Here is a 17,582-nt window from a genome sequence, read left to right on the forward strand (position 1 = left end):
CCTTCCTTCCTTCCTTCCTTCCTTCCTTCCTTCCTTCCTTCCTTCCTTCCTTCCTTCCTTCCTTCCATGTACTTTGCCCCTTTCTTTAAGGCAAATTAGCATGTAATGTGCAACCCAATCTCTCTGGCACTTAAGGAAGACCCCAAACCCCACTCCCTTTCTTCCCCTACCCCAAGAATTCACTACCCCTGGTTCAATTTCAGCTGAACCCGGAAACCTGTGATGTGACATGAAGGCTGAGAATTCCCAGAAATGTTAATACTTTTGGTCTTAGAAACTAACCAACTAAAAAAAAATCCCTTGCCAGTAAGAGGTAGGCTACATTTAAAATAATTTCTGACTGAAGGAGTCCTACGTACCGCTTGTCATATACATATGTAAAGATAATTTAAAACCCTAGGGTATACCCTTTTCAAATGCAGAGTTTATAGTTTCCAAGGGGAGGAGGGCAGGGGAGGAGTAACCAGGACCTTTCCTGCCAGTCTTCCAATCGCGATAGCTCGTTTTGGCTGTGAATTTCCCCCCTTCCCCTCCCCCTCCCGTTAATTAAATAAACGCTGGAAGCGTGTGTTTACCGCACACGACTCGGCCCTCGGGGAACTCTTTTTCTACGTCTCTCCTACTCTTAAACTCCTCAACTCACAGAGGGTTGGAGAGCTGGCACCATGAGCTTCCAGTTCCTACGGGTGAGAAAAGAGGTGTCTGTGTGGAGGGCAGGTGCGACCCCGGGGGCTAGCAGAGAGGAGAGGCTGCGGGAGGATTCGCTGCGAAGGGCGAGGGGTGGCGCTGGGTGGGACGGGCGCCTGGGGCCGTGCAGGGTGGCTCCTGGGTGCTGCCCGGGCTGCCTGTCGCCCAGTACTGGCGCAGGAAGACGGGTCCGCGCAGCGTCTGCCAACAGTGGCCTGCTCCACGCCTGGAGGCGACCAAGTTCTGAGTTAAAGCCGCCGGGCTTAGCCTGGAAGTGTATGGCGACCCAGGACACGGAGCGGAGAAGGCCTCAGGGGACACGAGGCTACCGCCTTAGTCCTCGGGCCTGCGCTCCGAGCGGTTAGGGTGCGTACGGATGGGCTCCGGGATGTTAGTGGAGAGGTGACAGGAGTCTACCATCCCACGGCCAAGCGTGTGAGGCCTCCGGCGGACGGGGGTCCCCCCCGGGGCAGGGCAGGGGGAGAGTCAGGCATGTCTCTAACGGGCTCCCTAGTAGAACCGCTAGGAAAGTGGCCTTCAACCCTAGGCACCTTTGTGGCTTTCAGGTAGTTGGGCGACTAAAAATTCACTTTTGCCTGCTGTGAAATGGGACAGGTGGTTGTCAGGTTAGAGACTGTGCCCACGAAGTCTCGTTTGGCGGGCCGGGCATGACGCGGACCCGGGCCCTCCTCGGAAGCTTGGGAACCTGTGAGCCCCTCAGCTCCTCGCCTCACTTTGCCTGTTTGAAAAAAGGAGTTGTTTGCGAGGAAGAGTTAAGGCTCAAAAGGTTCTAAACGAAGAGCATGCGGCCTGACGCGGAGCGCAAAGAAGCGAGCAGTGAACTGAATCTGGTGGGACTGAGACCAGAGGCGTCTGTATGCGGCGGCCGCTTCGCGCCCTATTAAAGCAATCTGTTATTTACGATAATCATTTTTGTAATTATTTTGGAGTGGCTGTGACTTGATGTCTGTGGTGCCCCAGGGCGTGCCCTTACTGGACATAGATAGTTCAGGGTGCCCTTTGACGCCAGTGTCGGTCCAGTGGGTGCCAGTGTCGCGAAGGGAGGGTGGCGGGCGTGAATGCCCCCTCCTCCTGGGTTTGCCGCAGGCCCCGGCCTTTCCACCTCGCTTGATCCTGGCGGGTCTGCCACTTACTGAGGTCCCTACCGGCGCTCACGTGTCCCGAGAGGCGGGACAAACGTCCGGCGCGTGGCGCGGAGTCTGCGAAAGCGCTCGGGGGCCTCCATCTTCTGCTCGGGAGTCCCCTCCCTGGGGCGGGAAGAGGAGTCGCAGATCTGCCCGAATCTTGCTCTACCCGCCTGGCCGCCTTCTTCCGTCTGGGGTGGGGGCAGGGGTGGCGGATGACTCAGGCCTGGGGCCGGGAGCCCTGTTTCCAAAGGCACCACCTCGCGCCTCTTTGGAAGTGGCGCGCTGTTAGGGCGCTCCCGTTGTTGCAGAGGCCTGGTTTGCGGTTTCATAGGGGCGTGGGTCCAGGGCTTCCAGGGAGTAAGTGAGTTTAGGCTCCCTAGGGGGCGGTAGAGGGGAACCCCCTACAACCTTCCATCCTCTTCTCCAGGCGGCTGCGAGGCCTCCGGGGTTCCAAAGGGGTCCCCTTCTGCCGGCGCCGGCTGTCTTGAGCGCGGCCACGCAGTCCGCGTCTTCACGTGGGCAAGGGGCGGGGACGTTGGAGGGAGGCTGTCCTGGATGCTGGAGCCTTCGGTTCCCGGCTCTGCTGAGCAGAAAAGTTGAAGTCAAGGAAGGGTTGAGCCTTCCTCACAAGGGCGCGCGCGTGCCTGGGTGCCGGCCCAGAAGCCGAGAATGTGCGTATTCGGGAAGGGTCTCCCGTGCCGAGAAGACAGAGGATTTGTTCTAGCTGCCTTCCGTACACAGGGCGCGGAGGTTGCGCTCCAGTTCGAACGCTTACCCACTGGAAAGGGGGCAGCGCCGGGGTCCAGGGAAGCTCCTTGGGAATGAATGGCCTTTGCCAAGCGGTTCCGGATCCCCTCTGGGTCCTTTGGGCCCACGGCACGGTGCTGCGCGAGCCCTCAGTGCCCATCGGCTCCCTTCGCCTCCTGCGTAGACGCTCCCAGGCGGGGAGGCATATCCGTTCCTCCGGGCAGCTTTGGCTAGTGTTGCTGTGGGAAAGGAGAGCCAGGGCCTGGGATGGGGGATGAGCACCTTCTTGCCCATTCCGGGCCCCAGCGTGCAGGAGGTAAACTTGCCAGCACAGACGAGACAGCTTGTTCAAGCTGCGCCTCAGGCCGGGTCAGAGAATAAAACCGAGGGCTAGAAGGCCCAGAATGTCGGACAGCCCAGCGGCACCCGTCAGGGAGTCCCAGGCGCCCGAAGGAGGCGCCGCACCTCTGGCGAGTCTAGGACCCATCTTCCTGGACCTGTGCTCTGGAGTGCCTGCGGGCCTGGGTCTAATTTCTGCTTCTGGCAGGTGTCCCCCTCCCCCGCCGCTAATACCAGGAGCGCTGCTTCTGCGGTAACTTATTTTACCCCCAGAAGCCTGTTTTGGGACCGAAGTGTCAGGATCCTGTGTGTCTTTTTATGCACTGTTCTCCTTAGTGCAAAGCCCTGCAGATATGCTTGGCCGAAAAGTCTCAGTGGTTTCAACTTCCAGATTTTGTTCTCGCGTCCGGTCGGAAAATCACCTGGGATTTGGCTGCTGTCTAAGGCCGGGGGAAAGTTTCCCCTGGAGGACGCCTATTATTATTATTTTCTTTTAGGCCCACCTGGGTCTAAATAAATGCTAAAATTCAAACGAACCCGAGAAGGAACAGCGAGGCAGTGGATGCCGCCATTCTGTGGATGGGAGAGTCCTGTCTACTCCAGGTGCGGACACCGTACTGATAGGCATTGATTATTGCAAAATCGTATTCAGTATCAAATAGAAATAGTCTTCTCCTCTAATCCCCACAGAATGTTTAAATCCAGCCCAGGGAGCCAGTTGGGGCGTCCCAACAAATACGCCCTCGAGAATTAGCGATGTTCCCCTTACAATGAAAGTCAATTGCTGCATAATAACTGGGCCAAAGAATTTCGTTAGTTTAAATTTTAAAAATTAGTATTGCACTTTGCTTTCAAGTTTGGGTGGCAAGTACCGAAGGGGAGAGGGAAGCAGCGTTTGTGTGGAAGTTTCGTTTTCTGTCTAAACATGTGGGACCTGGGTGTCTACTTCTCCAGTCGAGAGCTCTCTGCACGCTCTCCCCCGCTTCCTGCACCTCCTCACCCTCACCTTACCCGTGGCGCTCGGGTTTTATTCCTGCCCGGCGCTTCTTTCCCAGGGCGAGTAGAGGCTTCTGAGTGACCGGCCCGCCAGAGGCAGCTGCAGAGCCGGCGTTCCGCAGGGCAGGGCAGGGCCGGGCCGCTGGGCTGGTCCAGTGCACGCGGGTTCCCCCTGGCCTCAGCCAGCCGCGGGAGATGCCACTTCGGGCGACAGCGGCGAGACGCCGCTGTCCGCAACTCCTGGGCGGGTAGGACCGTCTGCTGCCTCTGCGGCCCTTGGGGCAGACTCCCCAGGAGTCCGTTTCTCTCCTCCCGGCCGGGGGCCGGGACCGCGCTGTGCCCACGGAGGGAACTGGGCGTCTCTGGCGCACTGGGGCTCCAGCTGCATGATCCCAGCTCAGACCTTAAGCCTCAGTGGGGTGTAGGTGGGATGGGATGTGTTTTTAGGAGATGAGACCCCGGTTGTTGAGTCGCTCCCCAAATACGCAGTTTCTTAACTCCAGGTGACATCCGTTTTTTGGAGGAACGAGTGAAGGCCGTTTAGGCGAAAGAGGGGTGGGTTTCAGTATTTGGATCCCTTCCCCCAGCTCTGCCAATCTCAGGTGTGTTTACGGTGGAGGTGACAGAAGGAAGGCGCGTCGGGGGACCCAGGCCTCGCAGGTCTTCGGCTGTCAACGAGGCACCGCCCACTGACTCCGCTCTTCGTCCCTCACAGCGTGGGGCTCGGCGCTGCGCCAGGCCCGGGTGCGGGGCGGAGCTAGGCTGGGACTGGCTGGGGGCCGCCCCGCCCGGCGCCTGGGCCTCCGCGCCGGCCCCCGGGGAGGAGTTATGATAATTTCTTTCTCATTAAGGCGCTCGGGTCCCCCGGCTATCGCCAGGACACACAGTTCGGGCGCGGCTTTCCCCGTTCGCGGCAGCGGTCCTGACACTCGCGGCGGCAGCATCTACGCTCGCAGAGCCGCCGATGCGCGTCCAGTGACCCGGACAGCAAGGCCCGCGCGCGGCGGGGGCGGCGGCAGACGCCTGGTCACCGTGACCCCGATTTTGGATTTACCGCTTGGGGGCTGGGGGGATCCTGGATTTAACTGGCGACTGTTTTGGGGGACGCCGGACGCCATGTTGTGGAAAATAACCGATAATGTCAAGTACGAAGAGGACTGCGAGGTGAGCTGGGGCTCCGGGGTGCAGCCCCGCCCCGCCGAGGACAGTCCGGGAGGCAGGGGCCACTGGACCGAGGTCGGGGACGAGGGCACAGGAGCCCTGGCCTCTCGGTGGGACGGGATCCACTTCTCCGGACACCCCTTAGTCCATTTCTGCGGGGCCCCTTTCCTGTATAGGGCCTTTTCCTAAATAGCCTCCCCTCGGGAACGAGGCCTGGAAAGAGAATGGCAAATCCCACCCACACAGCTTACCGGGCGCTTTCCTAAGCGGCAAACAGCCCTGCTTCCCGTTTTTCTCGGAAAAGTGCCCCGTCTGCAACCCTCAGACGTGGCTTTTACGCACGAAGTCTCCGTCCAAAGGGGTCAGATGAGGCTACCTGCTAGCGACACCTTGGCGGATACTCCTCCAAGGCCGGCTTGTCACCTGCCCCGCTACCTCCTCGGGGAAGCACGAAAACAACCGAAGTTTGGCTTTCAAAAGAAGTGGGGGCTGGGGAGTGGGGCGGGGGGTGCCCGAGGCCAGATGGGGCCGTAAGCGCTCGCGAGTGCTCCAGCCTGTCGGACAGGTTGAGCTAGAGTTTCGGAGAGTGGGAGGGAAGGAGGCGGCGAGCGGGAAGAGGAAGAAGACGCAGGCAGCGCTAGGCGAGCTCCGGGGCGCCGGGAGCGCGGAGCTCGGGCCACGGACTCGCGGGAGTTCACTGCGCCTCCGGGCCCTGGAGGGCTGCCCCTGCCCGCAGGCCCGGGCGCTTCCGCCAGGAGGCGACAGCGCCATGTTCCTCCAGGTTCCTGGCGCCCCGAGACCCCTGGGCAGATGGGGACGCATCCTTTAGAAACTAAGTCGGGCCGCCCAGGGGCGAGGGAACGTGCGCGGGCAAGGCTGCCCAATTTCCAGGGTCCTTCATGCCGCCTCTGCGCCCCGACGTGCGAGAACACTGCCCTTGGCAGTGCAGGGCGCCCCCACTTACTACTCCCCCCGGCTGGGCCCGGCCAGCAGGGAGGGCCGCCCTGTGCGCGCCCTCCCTCTTCACTCCCCAGGGCGGCGCAGGGTGGCGGGCCCTGCTTTGCGAGCGCCGCCCTCTCGGAGGTCTTTGTCCCGAGGGCGTGGAAGGGAGGGTCCCGGGGGCGGGGGAGGTGCGCATTTCCCGCGCCGCGCACTCTATCCGCGCCTGCCGCGCTGCCACCTCCAGCAGTACCTGCGTCATGGGCGGGCTCCACGAGATCGCTCTGCACCGGGCGTCCGGCTTCTTCGCCCCGGGCTCCGGCTCCTTCGCCCCGGGCTCCGGCCCCGGGCTTTTCTGGCCCAAGACCCAGGGTTCGGACTTGGCGCCTCCAAGCGCCTCGGGCTTGGGAGCAGCGCCTAGACCTTCGCTGCCGGGCTTTGAGAACTCGTTCCCCCAGGTCTTTCACCAGACTCTCCTCCCTCCCCGCACTCTCTGCTTACAACGAAATCCTCGGGGCGCATTGCCCCCGGGTACCTTCCGACCCTGGGCAAGCCCCGCCGGGCCGGGTGGGGTTGGTCTCCTGGGGCCCTCCGCGTAGCCCGGCGATGCCGGCCAGTTCGCAGTAGCGGGGTTTCGCACTAACGGGGTCTCCTGTTTTTTTTTTCCCTCCAGGATCGCCACGACGGGAGCAGCAATGGGAATCCGCGAGTCCCCCACCTCTCCTCCGCCGGGCAGCACCTCTACAGCCCCGCGCCACCCCTCTCCCACACTGGAGTCGCCGAATATCAGCCGCCACCCTACTTTCCCCCTCCCTACCAGCAGCTGGCCTACTCCCAGTCGGCCGACCCCTACTCGCATCTGGGGGAAGCGTACGCCGCCGCCATCAACCCCCTGCACCAGCCGGCGCCCACAGGCAGCCAGCAGCAGGCCTGGCCGGGCCGCCAGAGCCAGGAGGGAGCGGGGCTGCCCTCGCACCACGGGCGCCCTGCCGGCCTGCTGCCCCACCTCTCCGGGCTGGAGGCGGGCGCGGTGAGCGCCCGCAGGGATGCCTACCGCCGCTCCGACCTGCTGCTGCCCCACGCACACGCCCTGGATGCCGCGGGCCTGGCCGAGAACCTGGGGCTCCACGACATGCCTCACCAGATGGACGAGGTGCAGGTGAGCGGCGCTGCGGCTCCTGGCCGGACCTGTTCGCCCTACGGCCTTCTGCCCCAACCCCGCACTCCTCTAGGCTCCCCCGAACTTAAGGGAATTTTGTCCTCTCTCCCCCAGAATGTCGACGACCAGCACCTGTTGCTGCACGATCAGACAGTCATTCGCAAAGGTAAATAGCAAGGTGGCATCGTCTTCCTCTGGTCACACGATCTGGGCTTGTGAAGTTGACTGGCAAGGTTGGGGGTATTTGGTGGCCAGCGTGGGACATTTGTGGTAGAAGGGACTGAAAGGGATTCATGGAAGCTAGATTTTAGGAGTGACAGAAGGGGATTTCCCTCCGACCTCCTAGGCGCTGTCTCTTCATCTCCGGAGTTGTTACTGCCTAGTTTTTTGGCAGTATGGAAAACCTCCTTAATTCTGACCTGCAAGAAAAGTTTTGAAGCAATTTGGCCTACCAAATGAATACCTCTAAAAGGAACAGAGCTTGGAATGATCTGTCAGAGGGAGAGTTTTGCAGGATGGGGAGGAGGGGATTTGGCAAATTGGATTACTTGGTGAGTGAGTGGTTTATGAAATTAAGTTACTTAACTGACAGGATTACCAGGGTTACCATTTTGACTGTTTTGGGAAATAGAGTAGGCCTAAATTGAAGGTAGTTTCAGTCTGTTAGTTGAACTGCTTAAATGGATTGAGGATGGAGGAAAAATGGATTTTAAGGAAAAACTCAGAAAAGACTACAAATTTTCAGTAAACTTAGAACGTATTAGTTTGGATGATTAAATTTACTGTGATCAACTGCACTGAAAAATTTTGGAAAGAATCTTAATGTGTCCTATGATTTTGGTTGTTCTTGAGTGGGGAAAAAACTCACCGTTTATTTAGTATTGAAGCAGTCTTCTGAAAACAAATGTTCTAATTAAATAGTTTTCAGCAGCTGCTAGGAAAAAAAAAAAAAAAAAGAAACCCTCCAAGCTTTGGATCTTCACTAATTAACTTCCCAAGGTGTTAACTTGTGAATTTCAGATTAGATTTGTCTCTGAAGTAGGGGGCTTTTTTAAAAAGTCAGCCATGGCCAGGTGCAGTGGCTGACACCTCTAATCCCAGCACTTTGGGAGGCCAAGGTGGGCAGATCACTTGAGGTCAGGAGTTTGAGACCAGCCTGGCTAACATGGTGAAACTCCATCTCTACTAAAAATACAAAAAATTAGCTGGATGTAGTGGTGGGCACCTGCTGGAGAATCACTTGAGCCCGCAGGCTGAGGCTGCAGTGAGCAGAGATCACACCACTGCACTCCAGCCTGGGCCACAGAGTGAGACTCTTATTTATTTATTTTTTTAAATAAAGTCAGCCTGCAGTTGATCGTGGGGTGTGCAACGATGCTTGTCTAAAGATCACTTTCAGCTTTGGTTAATGGTTTTGAAAAGGTCTCTTTAGCTCAGAGAGAGCTCTTGTGACTGCCAGCTCTGACCTTCATTCACAGGTCCCATTTCCATGACCAAGAACCCTCTGAACCTCCCCTGTCAGAAGGAGCTGGTGGGGGCCGTAATGAACCCCACTGAGGTCTTCTGCTCAGTCCCTGGAAGATTGTCACTCCTCAGCTCTACGTCTAAATACAAAGTGACAGTGGCTGAAGTACAGAGGCGACTGTCCCCACCTGAATGCTTAAATGCCTCATTACTGGGAGGTGTTCTCAGAAGGTACTTGGGGCACAATTCTAGGCATAGTGGTTGGGTAGTTGAAGGTGAGTGTATCAGAGGCCCAGGAGGTATTTTTAACATTTATGTGACTTTATGCCTAACACTGAATTCTAATCGGGTTAGAGTTTTAGTACATTTCTTCTCCTTTAGAAAGTGCCAAATGTGGGAGGAAGTGCTAAAACGACGCTCACAAATTCTCACTTGGTTAGAATTTGATCCCATGTATGAAGTGATAGCATCTGTATTGAGGGGAGGTGGGGGGAGCACCCTGGGTTTGTTCCCCAGGGAGTTTTTGTGGGGCCATTGTAGTTTCACAAGTGAAAATTTATCTGCTCCCATACAATTTGAAATATTCTGTGATGCAGAGTTTGATGCTAGGAAAAATTGATTTCGTATCTTACGGGGACTAACTAAAAGAGGACCCTGCTATCACTTTTCATTATGGTTCACGTGATGTAGATAGTCTTTGATGGATTTCAGCTTTGACAGCAGCACTTTAGGAGTTTAGAATTTTTAAAATGTGTGTGTGTGTGTTTTTGTTTTTGAGAGTAGCCAGAGTCAATTTTTCTTTTTCTTAGAGCCAAATCGAAAAATGGAGGCCGGTCCTTGCGGGAGAAGTTGGACAAGATTGGGTTGAATCTTCCGGCTGGGAGACGGAAAGCCGCTCATGTGACTCTCCTGACATCCTTAGTAGAAGGTCAGTGGGGTTTTGTTTTTGGTTCGTGATGTTTTTAATTTGTGCCTGTGTCTTTAATACTTCTTGCAGAAAAATTGGAAAACAACTCTTAAAACTTGGTTGCAAGTAGAGATGAAAGCAATTGGAATTGTTCTCTAAGTTTATTGGAATGAATCACAGTTAATTTTATCGAATAAGTTAACATTTAAGTATCTGGTTGCTCAGGTAGGCTCTTCTGTATTCCCCAGAGAATCAATGTTGGAAAGAAACTGGTTTTCCTAACCTAAGAAATCACACTCTAGGGGTGTTGGCATTTCCTGTTAAATGAACCAGTTTTTTTGAAAGATAACAGCTGATCATTTGGTACACCTTGAATAAAAGCTGGTTACTTACTGGTGAGCAGAAGTACTGCTTCTGTTTTTTGTAGCTGTGGGTTATTTTGTAGCTGGGGATTGTGGTCAGTGAAGAGAACCTCTTGTATACAATACGACTGGCCCGATTCACAATTCTATTCTTCCCTCCCATCCAAAGAAAAAAACTAATCGAACCCCTGGCCCACGCACAAGTTCCTCTCGCCAGTGCTAAGATAGTAGGACATAGCATTTCAGTTTCTTGAATGGGGGGCCCCTTTACCCCAACCTGGACAGTAGCCAAGAATGCAACACAACCTTTAAAAGGAGCTGAAGGGAAAGTAAAATAATTTTTTAAAAACAAAACAAAGCATGTTGTTACTGCTCCCAGGAAGAGTTGGACGCTGAGAGAGGCTTAGGGCTCTCACTATGGGCAGGGGAAGCCAAGGAGAAACGGGCTCCCCGTGGCAGTACCCTCTTTTGAAGACTTTCTTTCCTTGCTCTGATGGCGTGACGTGGTGCTCAAAGAGACTTGGCAGAGTCCCTGCTTTACCTTTTACGAGTGCCTTTGGAGGTCAGGGCAAGGAGAAAGGAGCTGCCTGTCTGAGAACAGCTGTCCTGCCTGTAGAATCGGCGGTTCTGCTGGGGTTTCTTGCTAGCCAGGCAGGGTGATTGAATAAGAAAGTGTGCTCCAGAACAATGGCTCTCCAAGGCTGCTTCAGTCAACCCAGGGGGCCCCTCCACCATCTGGGTTTTTGCAAAGCTCACCAGTCCTGCACCCTGGAGCCAGGGAAGGTACCTCTCGGGTGGGAGAAACTCTCTTGGTTGCCTCCCTTAGCTTTCCACTGACTCGGACAGGGAAAAGGGTGCTCCAAACTGGTTTTTAGGAAACACATCCCTCCCATCTTTTTTAAAAGAAACATTCTAGAGATCTGCCCCTTCAGTAAAAAGGCACTATTAAAAAAAAAAAAAGTAAGCTGTCAGATGTTGTCATCATTTTATAGAGAAGTGACTAGTTTGCTTTTGTCAAACATGTTTATAGCCCTTAATTTTCCTACTTCCCCAAAATGATACTACTTAATATAAAGAGAAAACATGGGTATGTTTGATTATCTGTTGAGCAGAGGACTGGTAAACATTTTTCAAGTTTACTCATCTCAGTATCCATGGGGCACTGGTTCCAGGTCCCATACCAAAACCTGAGGATGTTCAAAATGTTATATTTGTATATAACCTACACACATCCTTCCGTATAGTTTAAATCATCTCTGCATCACTTATAATATCTAATACCATGTAAATGCTATGTAAATAGTTGTTACATTGTATTGCTCAGGGAATAATGGCAAAAGTCTGTGTATGTTCAGTACAGACACAACCATTCATTATTTCCCCCCTGAATCTTTTCAGTCTGAGTTTGGATGAATACAGATTCTGAACCCACAGATACAGAGGGCTGACTTGACTGTGCAGTTAGAAGTTTCAGGGTCTTTTCTGCTCACATTGTGTGATCTCCACCCTCTATTCCTGGGGTGGAGGACCTACTGAGAATCCCTAGAAAGTTCTACCTACCAGCTGAGTTGTCTGCCCTGTATATGATTTCATTCTTGCATGCAATGTGTGACTGGTAGACAATGAATACTACTAGAAAGAGAGAAAATGGGGGCTGGGTGCTGTGGCTCATGTCTGTAATCCCTGGCATGAGCCATTGGTTGAGACCAGGAGCTCAAGACCAGCTGGCCAATGTGGCAAAACCCTGTATCTACTAAAAATACAAAAATTAGCTGGGTATGGTGGTGCATGTCTGTAATCCCAGCTATTCAGGGGCTGAGGCACGAGAATTGCTTGAATTCCGGAGGTGGAGGTTGCAGTGAGCGGAGATCGGGCCACTGCACTCCAGCCTGGGCAACAGAGCGAGACTCCGTGTCAAAAAAGAGAGAGAGGAAAAGGGCAGTTTGGCCTCAGTGACCACAGCCATCCTAAAAGCTGTTGCTGATTATTCTAGGTGAAGCTGTTCATTTGGCTAGGGACTTTGCCTATGTCTGTGAAGCCGAATTTCCTAGTAAACCAGTGGCAGAATATTTAACCAGACCTCATCTTGGAGGACGAAATGAGATGGCAGCTAGGAAGAACATGCTATTGGCGGCCCAGTAAGTATCTGAACTTGAATTTGATGATGACTCAATGCTCTAGACCTTGAGGTTGAGAAGATTCCCCCTCCACAGTCCCGATGGCTCAACAAAGAAATATTCTTGAAATAAATTAGGGTGGAGCAAAAGAAAATGGCAAGGGAGCTTCTTTTACAAAGTCAAATACATTAACTTTTTGTATGATTTAGAAGAGTGCATGACTCAGCCATGAGTACTTTTGAGCTGCTTAGTTATTCAACTCAAAGTAGTTGAGCTGCCCTTTCATTATTGTGTTTGCATGTCTTACAAAAATGTGTTGAAAACCCGATTTGTTTTGTCACAACCAGTAAAGAGAGATTGTGTGCCTTCTACCTCCTGATAGCAAGACTTTTGTCTTTCAAATGTAAAGATCAGGGTGGATTTGTGGGCAAATTAACTGTCTCAAAAACGACTTAATGCAGCTGTGGGTTTTCTCATAGAAACCAACAGTAAGTTGATTTTAAAATGATGGTAAATGAAGCAGAACTAGTCGAGCCAGGAAATGGGGTAAAAGAGAGCGCAGTGAACCAGGCTGTGTCAGGAGTCAGAGTTTCAGGGGGATGCTTCCTTCTCCCGGTTCCTCACGGAATTTGTTTATTGGAACCAACTTGTACCAAGGTAAACTGTCCCTTAAGCTCATGGGTTGGAATCCAGGCCCCATTACTTTTACCAGTCCTGGTGACCTTGGCCAGTTAGCTGGGGTTAAGTTAATCCTGTTGTCTTTTCTAATTGCAGTGAGGATTAAATAAGATAGTGCTTTAAAACAGCTTAACTCAGAGCCTGGCGCAGAATAGTTGCTAAGCGCAGCAGTTGGCTATTAGTATTAAATTCTCCTTCCTCGGGTTGAAGCAGTTGTGCTTGCCTCCCGGGCGCCAGCCTCAGGGTAGTTGGTTCTGTGCTCTTGACCTGTAAGGAGCTAGATGGAACTCATCGAGTCAACTGACTGTCTTCACAGGCAACTGTGTAAAGAATTCACAGAACTTCTCAGCCAAGACCGGACACCCCATGGGACCAGCAGGCTCGCCCCAGTCTTGGAGACGAACATACAGAACTGCTTGTCTCATTTCAGCCTGATTACCCACGGGTTTGGCAGCCAGGCCATCTGTGCCGCGGTGTCTGCCCTGCAGAACTACATCAAAGAAGCCCTGATTGTCATAGACAAATCCTACATGAACCCTGGAGACCAGAGTCCAGCTGATTCTAACAAAACCCTGGAGAAAATGGAGAAGCACAGGAAATAAAATTGGGACGAAGAAAGGTTCGGAGAGTAGGGAAGGAACAGGACTGCAAAAATCCTTCTCCACCGCACAGACTGGGAACCCCTCCTGGCCTGGGGGAAGAGTTTGTTACCTACCTTACTATTTAAAGAGCCTTCACTGGTTCTGCATCACCCGCCCCTGGACTCCTTAGTTGTTTCTCTAGCGCTGAGCTATCTCCTAACTTTGGACCTATTATCAGAAGGTGACAAGTACTGGCTCTTTATTCATTAAGCTTTTTTTTTTGAACCCCATTCTTTCCTTCTCTGAAAGTGGTGCTACAAGTTTTAGAATCTTTTAAATACATTCCCTGGGCCAACAGACCCACACACTTAGCCATTGAAATGTCAAATTGATGTGCTCTAGATCAACAGATCAACAATACCTTTTTTTTCAGTGTTAAGGTAATGGCTGGTTTTTGTGTCCGCTAAATATTTACCTTGAAAAAAAGAAAAGTGTGTATCTAGCTTCTTCGGAGATCAAGTCCTCTGGTAGGAGGCAAAGGTTCTGTCTGCTTAGCAACTAGTTAATAAGTGGTATCTGAAACACTCTAAACCCCGTGTTCAAAGGGGGCCTTCTGGTTTTAGGAAACTTGTAGAAACGAAGCCTGCTGATTGATTTTTTTTCTCCTTTTTTTTTTTTTTTAACTTTGAAAGTTAACTCTTCAAATGGGAGACTCTTTGAAATGACATGTTCCTTTAAGGTACTGAAGCTTTATTTGCATATTTATTTCAGATGTTTCGAGTAAACTTGAAAAGGGTAGGCACGAAGCAATTTGTTGCTGCTTGTCACCCCCAAGTCCCCGTGGAGGTTCTGTATTTTAAGAAACAGTGCGTTGAGTGTACAGATTTTATTTATGCGTAATTTAATGGGGTCTGTAAATACTGGTGTACTTCTTACGACTTTTTTGAGACATGGGATCCAATTTTAATATTAACTTTTAATGGTGATGGGGTAATCTATAACACATCATAAGGTTTTATTCATATATATACAGGGTATTAAGAATTAAGAGGATGCTGGGCTCTGTTCTTGGCTTGGAAGATTCTATTTAATTGAAACTCTCTGTTCAGAAAGCAATAACTTTGTCTCGTTCCTGTTGGGCTGAACCCTAAGGTGAGTGTGCAGTACAGTGTGTGTGGGTGAAATGGAGATTTGGAATTGAACTCTCTGCCTGTAAATGTTCCCCAAATAATTGTTGTGTGTATGATACATGTATAATAAAGGTATTCTTGTTAGAATCTGAAAGTCTGGCTATAGGTTTTTGTTTTTGCTTTTGTTTTAAAGTCTTTTGGGTGAATGGAATTAGGGCAGAGCTGATTTATGGCTTGACTGTGGCTTAGTTAATGCCCTGAGCAGGCAAGTTTTGTGTGCTGTTGGGGAGGAACCTGAAGTTTCATCTTTTCTCCCTAGCGAGACTGTTCGGCTACCCCAGGCCTTATGCTGTCATCAGTGTCTCTCAACTGCAGAGGGATAGAATCATCCTCCCCACCCCGGAGGTGTTGGGAAATGTCTGAGGGACAGTTTATTGACATTAAGAGGGGCCAATGTTTTGGGAACAATGTCTCATGGAAGGTTACTGTATTGAGGACAGGTACACTGGCATACTGTACTCAGCATACTGTACAGTGGTCAAGAATGGAAGTGAAATGATTATGGGTGTTCTTTGGGCAGATGTTTCTTTATTTTTTTTTTTTTTCCTTAAGATGAAGTCTCACTCTTGGCCCCCAGGCTGGAGTGCAATGGCATAATCTCGGCTCACTGCAACCTCCACCTCCCGGGTTCAAGCGATTCTCCTGCCTCAGCCTCCCAAGTAGCTGGGATTACAGGTTCGTACCACCACACCTGGCTAATTTTTGTATTTTAAGTAGAGACAGGGTTTCTACTTAACCCTGTTGGCCAGGCTGGTCTCGAACTCCTGACCTCAGGTGATGCACTCGACTTGGCCTCCCAAAGTGCTGGGATTACAGGTGTGAGCCACTGCGCCGGGCTGGGCAGGTGTTTCTTAGGAGGACTTGGCATTCAGTCGAATGCAAGGAGTGGACGTGCAGCATGCCAGTGTTTTCCATTCATCTAAGTTCTCTTTGGAAATGAGATCGTGCTCATCCACCCAAGACATCCTCTTCATTTCGTCTGCCTGCAGGGGAAACCAGAGATTGAGTCTTTGTGCTACTCCAGGAGCAGAGGAGTCTGGCAGGGGTTATGTACTTGCTGGATGTTTGTGATGCACATGGCGGGTACTTGATCTCGAGTTGAAGCAGCCTGGCATCTCCTCCAGGAAGCGACGTGTTTAGAGTTTGCCATGTGTGGCCTGGCTTCAAAGGGAACTGGGAGCCGTAGGATTTTCCCCATTGGATAAGACCGTTGCTTCAATGCCAGTTTTATAATCTTTAATTCATAATTCTCTACCAAATGCCCAACGATTCCTGACTTAATGTTGGCGTTGGATGTTATTAAGTAACTTAAACTCTGCCAACCCAGTGCTTTGCTCTTGGCATCTTGTCCTTGGCCACCAAGCATTCCCATTAAGTTGGATTTATCTGGTTGATATGACAAGATCACAATTGCTTTGCTTTGGAGCGGTGAAAAGAGATCTTAGGTTGGCAGTTATCTCTCAATCAAGGCTTGAAATGTTGAGTGTTAAGAGGAAGTTATGGGGGCAAAGGGCTGAAGGAAAAAGGGCTATTCTGTTATCAGCATCTTAACTTGCTTTTGGACCAGAGTCTGGCTTTTAGGAGCTGTGCTGAATTGCAACGCAGTCAGTGTTCTGGAAACACCCCAAAGTCAACCAAGGATTGAAGGGAATCAGAAGCAGTGCATTTTTTTTTTTTTTTTTTTGAGATGGAGTCTCGCTCTATTGCCCAGGCTGGAGTGCAGTGGCTCGATCTCGGCTCACTGCAAGCTATGCCTCCCGGGTTCATGCCATTCTCCTGCCTCAGCCTCCTGAGTAGCTGGGACTACAGGCGCCTGCCACCACGCCCGGCTAATTTTTTTGTGTGTTTTTAGTAGAGACAGGGTTTCACCCTGTTAGCCAGGATGGTCTTGATCTCCTGACCTCGTGATCCACCTGCCTCGGCCTCCCAAAGTGCTGGGACAACAGGCGTGAGCCACCGCGCCCGCCCAAGCAGTGCTTCTTACTTGCTGGGTTCTTTCTCCACATCCCCACTGGAAGTCTGGGGACTGCCACTGAGCTCTTGAGTCTGATGCACGATAATGAGTTTTTCTTTCCAACACCTGAGCTGATGCTGTAGCCAAAAACCAGGTCCCCTCAAGAGGATCCTACTGAAACATTAGCTCCCTTGCAGATTTTTTTTTCTTTCTTTTTTTTTGAGATGGAGTCTCGCTCTATTGCCCAGGCTGGAGTGCAATGGCATGATCTCAGCTCACTACAAGCTCCGCCTCCTGGGTTCACGCCATTCTCCTGCCTCAGCCTCCCGAGTAGCTGGGACTACAGTCGCCCGCCACCACACCCAGCTAATTTTTTGTATTTTTTAGTAGAGGCGGGGTTTCACCATGTTAGCCAGGATGGTCTCGATCTGACCTCGTGATCCACCTGCCTCGGCCTCCCAAAGTACTGGGATTACGGGCGAGAGCTACCGCGCCCAGCCCTCCCTTGCAGATTTTTCTGGAAACTCTTGCTTACTTGTGAAATAAGGATGCAGTGCCCTTTGGCATTAGGTTGGTGGACCCTTGCTTCTCGTGGCCCAGGGTGGGTTTTGTTTCAAGCCCCATGCTAGTGGGAATCACCCTCCCTTTTCCCCTTGCCCTGTGCTGTTGCGGCACACTGGCTGTGGAGGCACATGATATCACTGATGTCTTGGCCCTCTGACAGAAGAAATGAAGATATGCTTCCTTTTTTTCCCTGGTTGCACTGAAAGAAACCCCATCAGTTGTCTGAAGGTATATACTGCCTAGAATTCCACTTATGTGAGAGAGACTGTCGGCGGGATTGCCCATCTGTTGACTAGGTACTTTGGCCATCTGGGTACCTGGCACTTGGAAGGTGCCCCGGGCCCTGCAGATAGGGGCACCTATAGATTTCCTGAAAGGGCAGAGAGAGTGTTTTCAATAGCAGTTCTTGGTTGTCTTACCTTCCATGTGTGCACAATTTAAGTTGTGGGTTAGAAAAGGGATGACTGGTCTGTTTCTCATTGAAATGATTCCATGCAGTGGCCGTCATTCTTTTCTTTTTGGGGGTCTAGTGTCAGTAAGCTCTGAGACCAAAGGTTCTTATATTTGAATGTTAAAAAACAAAACAAGG

At 51.8% G+C, this 17,582-nt stretch overlaps 1 protein-coding gene across 4 annotated transcripts; it reads left to right on the forward strand.

Moving 5' to 3' along the window:
* Positions 1-578: 578 nt before the first annotated feature.
* TFAP2C (transcription factor AP-2 gamma) lies at positions 579-14,569 on the forward strand. 4 transcript variants are annotated; one of them, XM_055372896.2, is made up of 7 exons: positions 579-686; positions 6,691-7,176; positions 7,291-7,342; positions 8,655-8,871; positions 9,450-9,568; positions 11,903-12,047; positions 13,021-14,569. In XM_055372896.2, exons 1-7 carry the CDS (start codon positions 666-668, stop codon positions 13,304-13,306), a joined length of 1,326 nt encoding a protein of 441 aa, XP_055228871.1. In that variant the 5' UTR covers positions 579-665; the 3' UTR covers positions 13,307-14,569. The 4 variants fall into 4 exon arrangements, with proteins under 4 accessions (XP_055228871.1, XP_004062458.2, XP_063558425.1 ...); XM_004062410.5 differs by lacking the exon at positions 579-686 and adding an exon at positions 4,717-5,081; XM_063702355.1 differs by lacking the exon at positions 579-686 and adding an exon at positions 5,687-5,859.
* The last annotated feature ends 3,013 nt before the right edge of the window (positions 14,570-17,582 follow it).

The sequence above is a fragment of the Gorilla gorilla genome, chromosome 21 (assembly GCF_029281585.2).
Source record: "Gorilla gorilla gorilla isolate KB3781 chromosome 21, NHGRI_mGorGor1-v2.1_pri, whole genome shotgun sequence".
NCBI lineage: Eukaryota > Metazoa > Chordata > Mammalia > Primates > Hominidae > Gorilla > Gorilla gorilla.

What these genes read in the sequence shown, in the direction of transcription:
- TFAP2C (XM_055372895.2), top strand. Translation starts at nt 5,978, where the DNA reads ATGCCGCCTCTGCGCCCCGACGTGCGAGAACACTGCCCTTGGCAGTGC. An exon ending in CTGGGAGGTGTTCTCAGAAG is followed by an intron (nt 8,872 to 9,449) that starts GTACTTGGGGCA and finishes TCTTTTTCTTAG; the next exon opens with AGCCAAATCGAAAAATGGAG. An exon ending in AACATGCTATTGGCGGCCCA is followed by an intron (nt 12,048 to 13,020) that starts GTAAGTATCTGA and finishes CTGTCTTCACAG; the next exon opens with GCAACTGTGTAAAGAATTCA.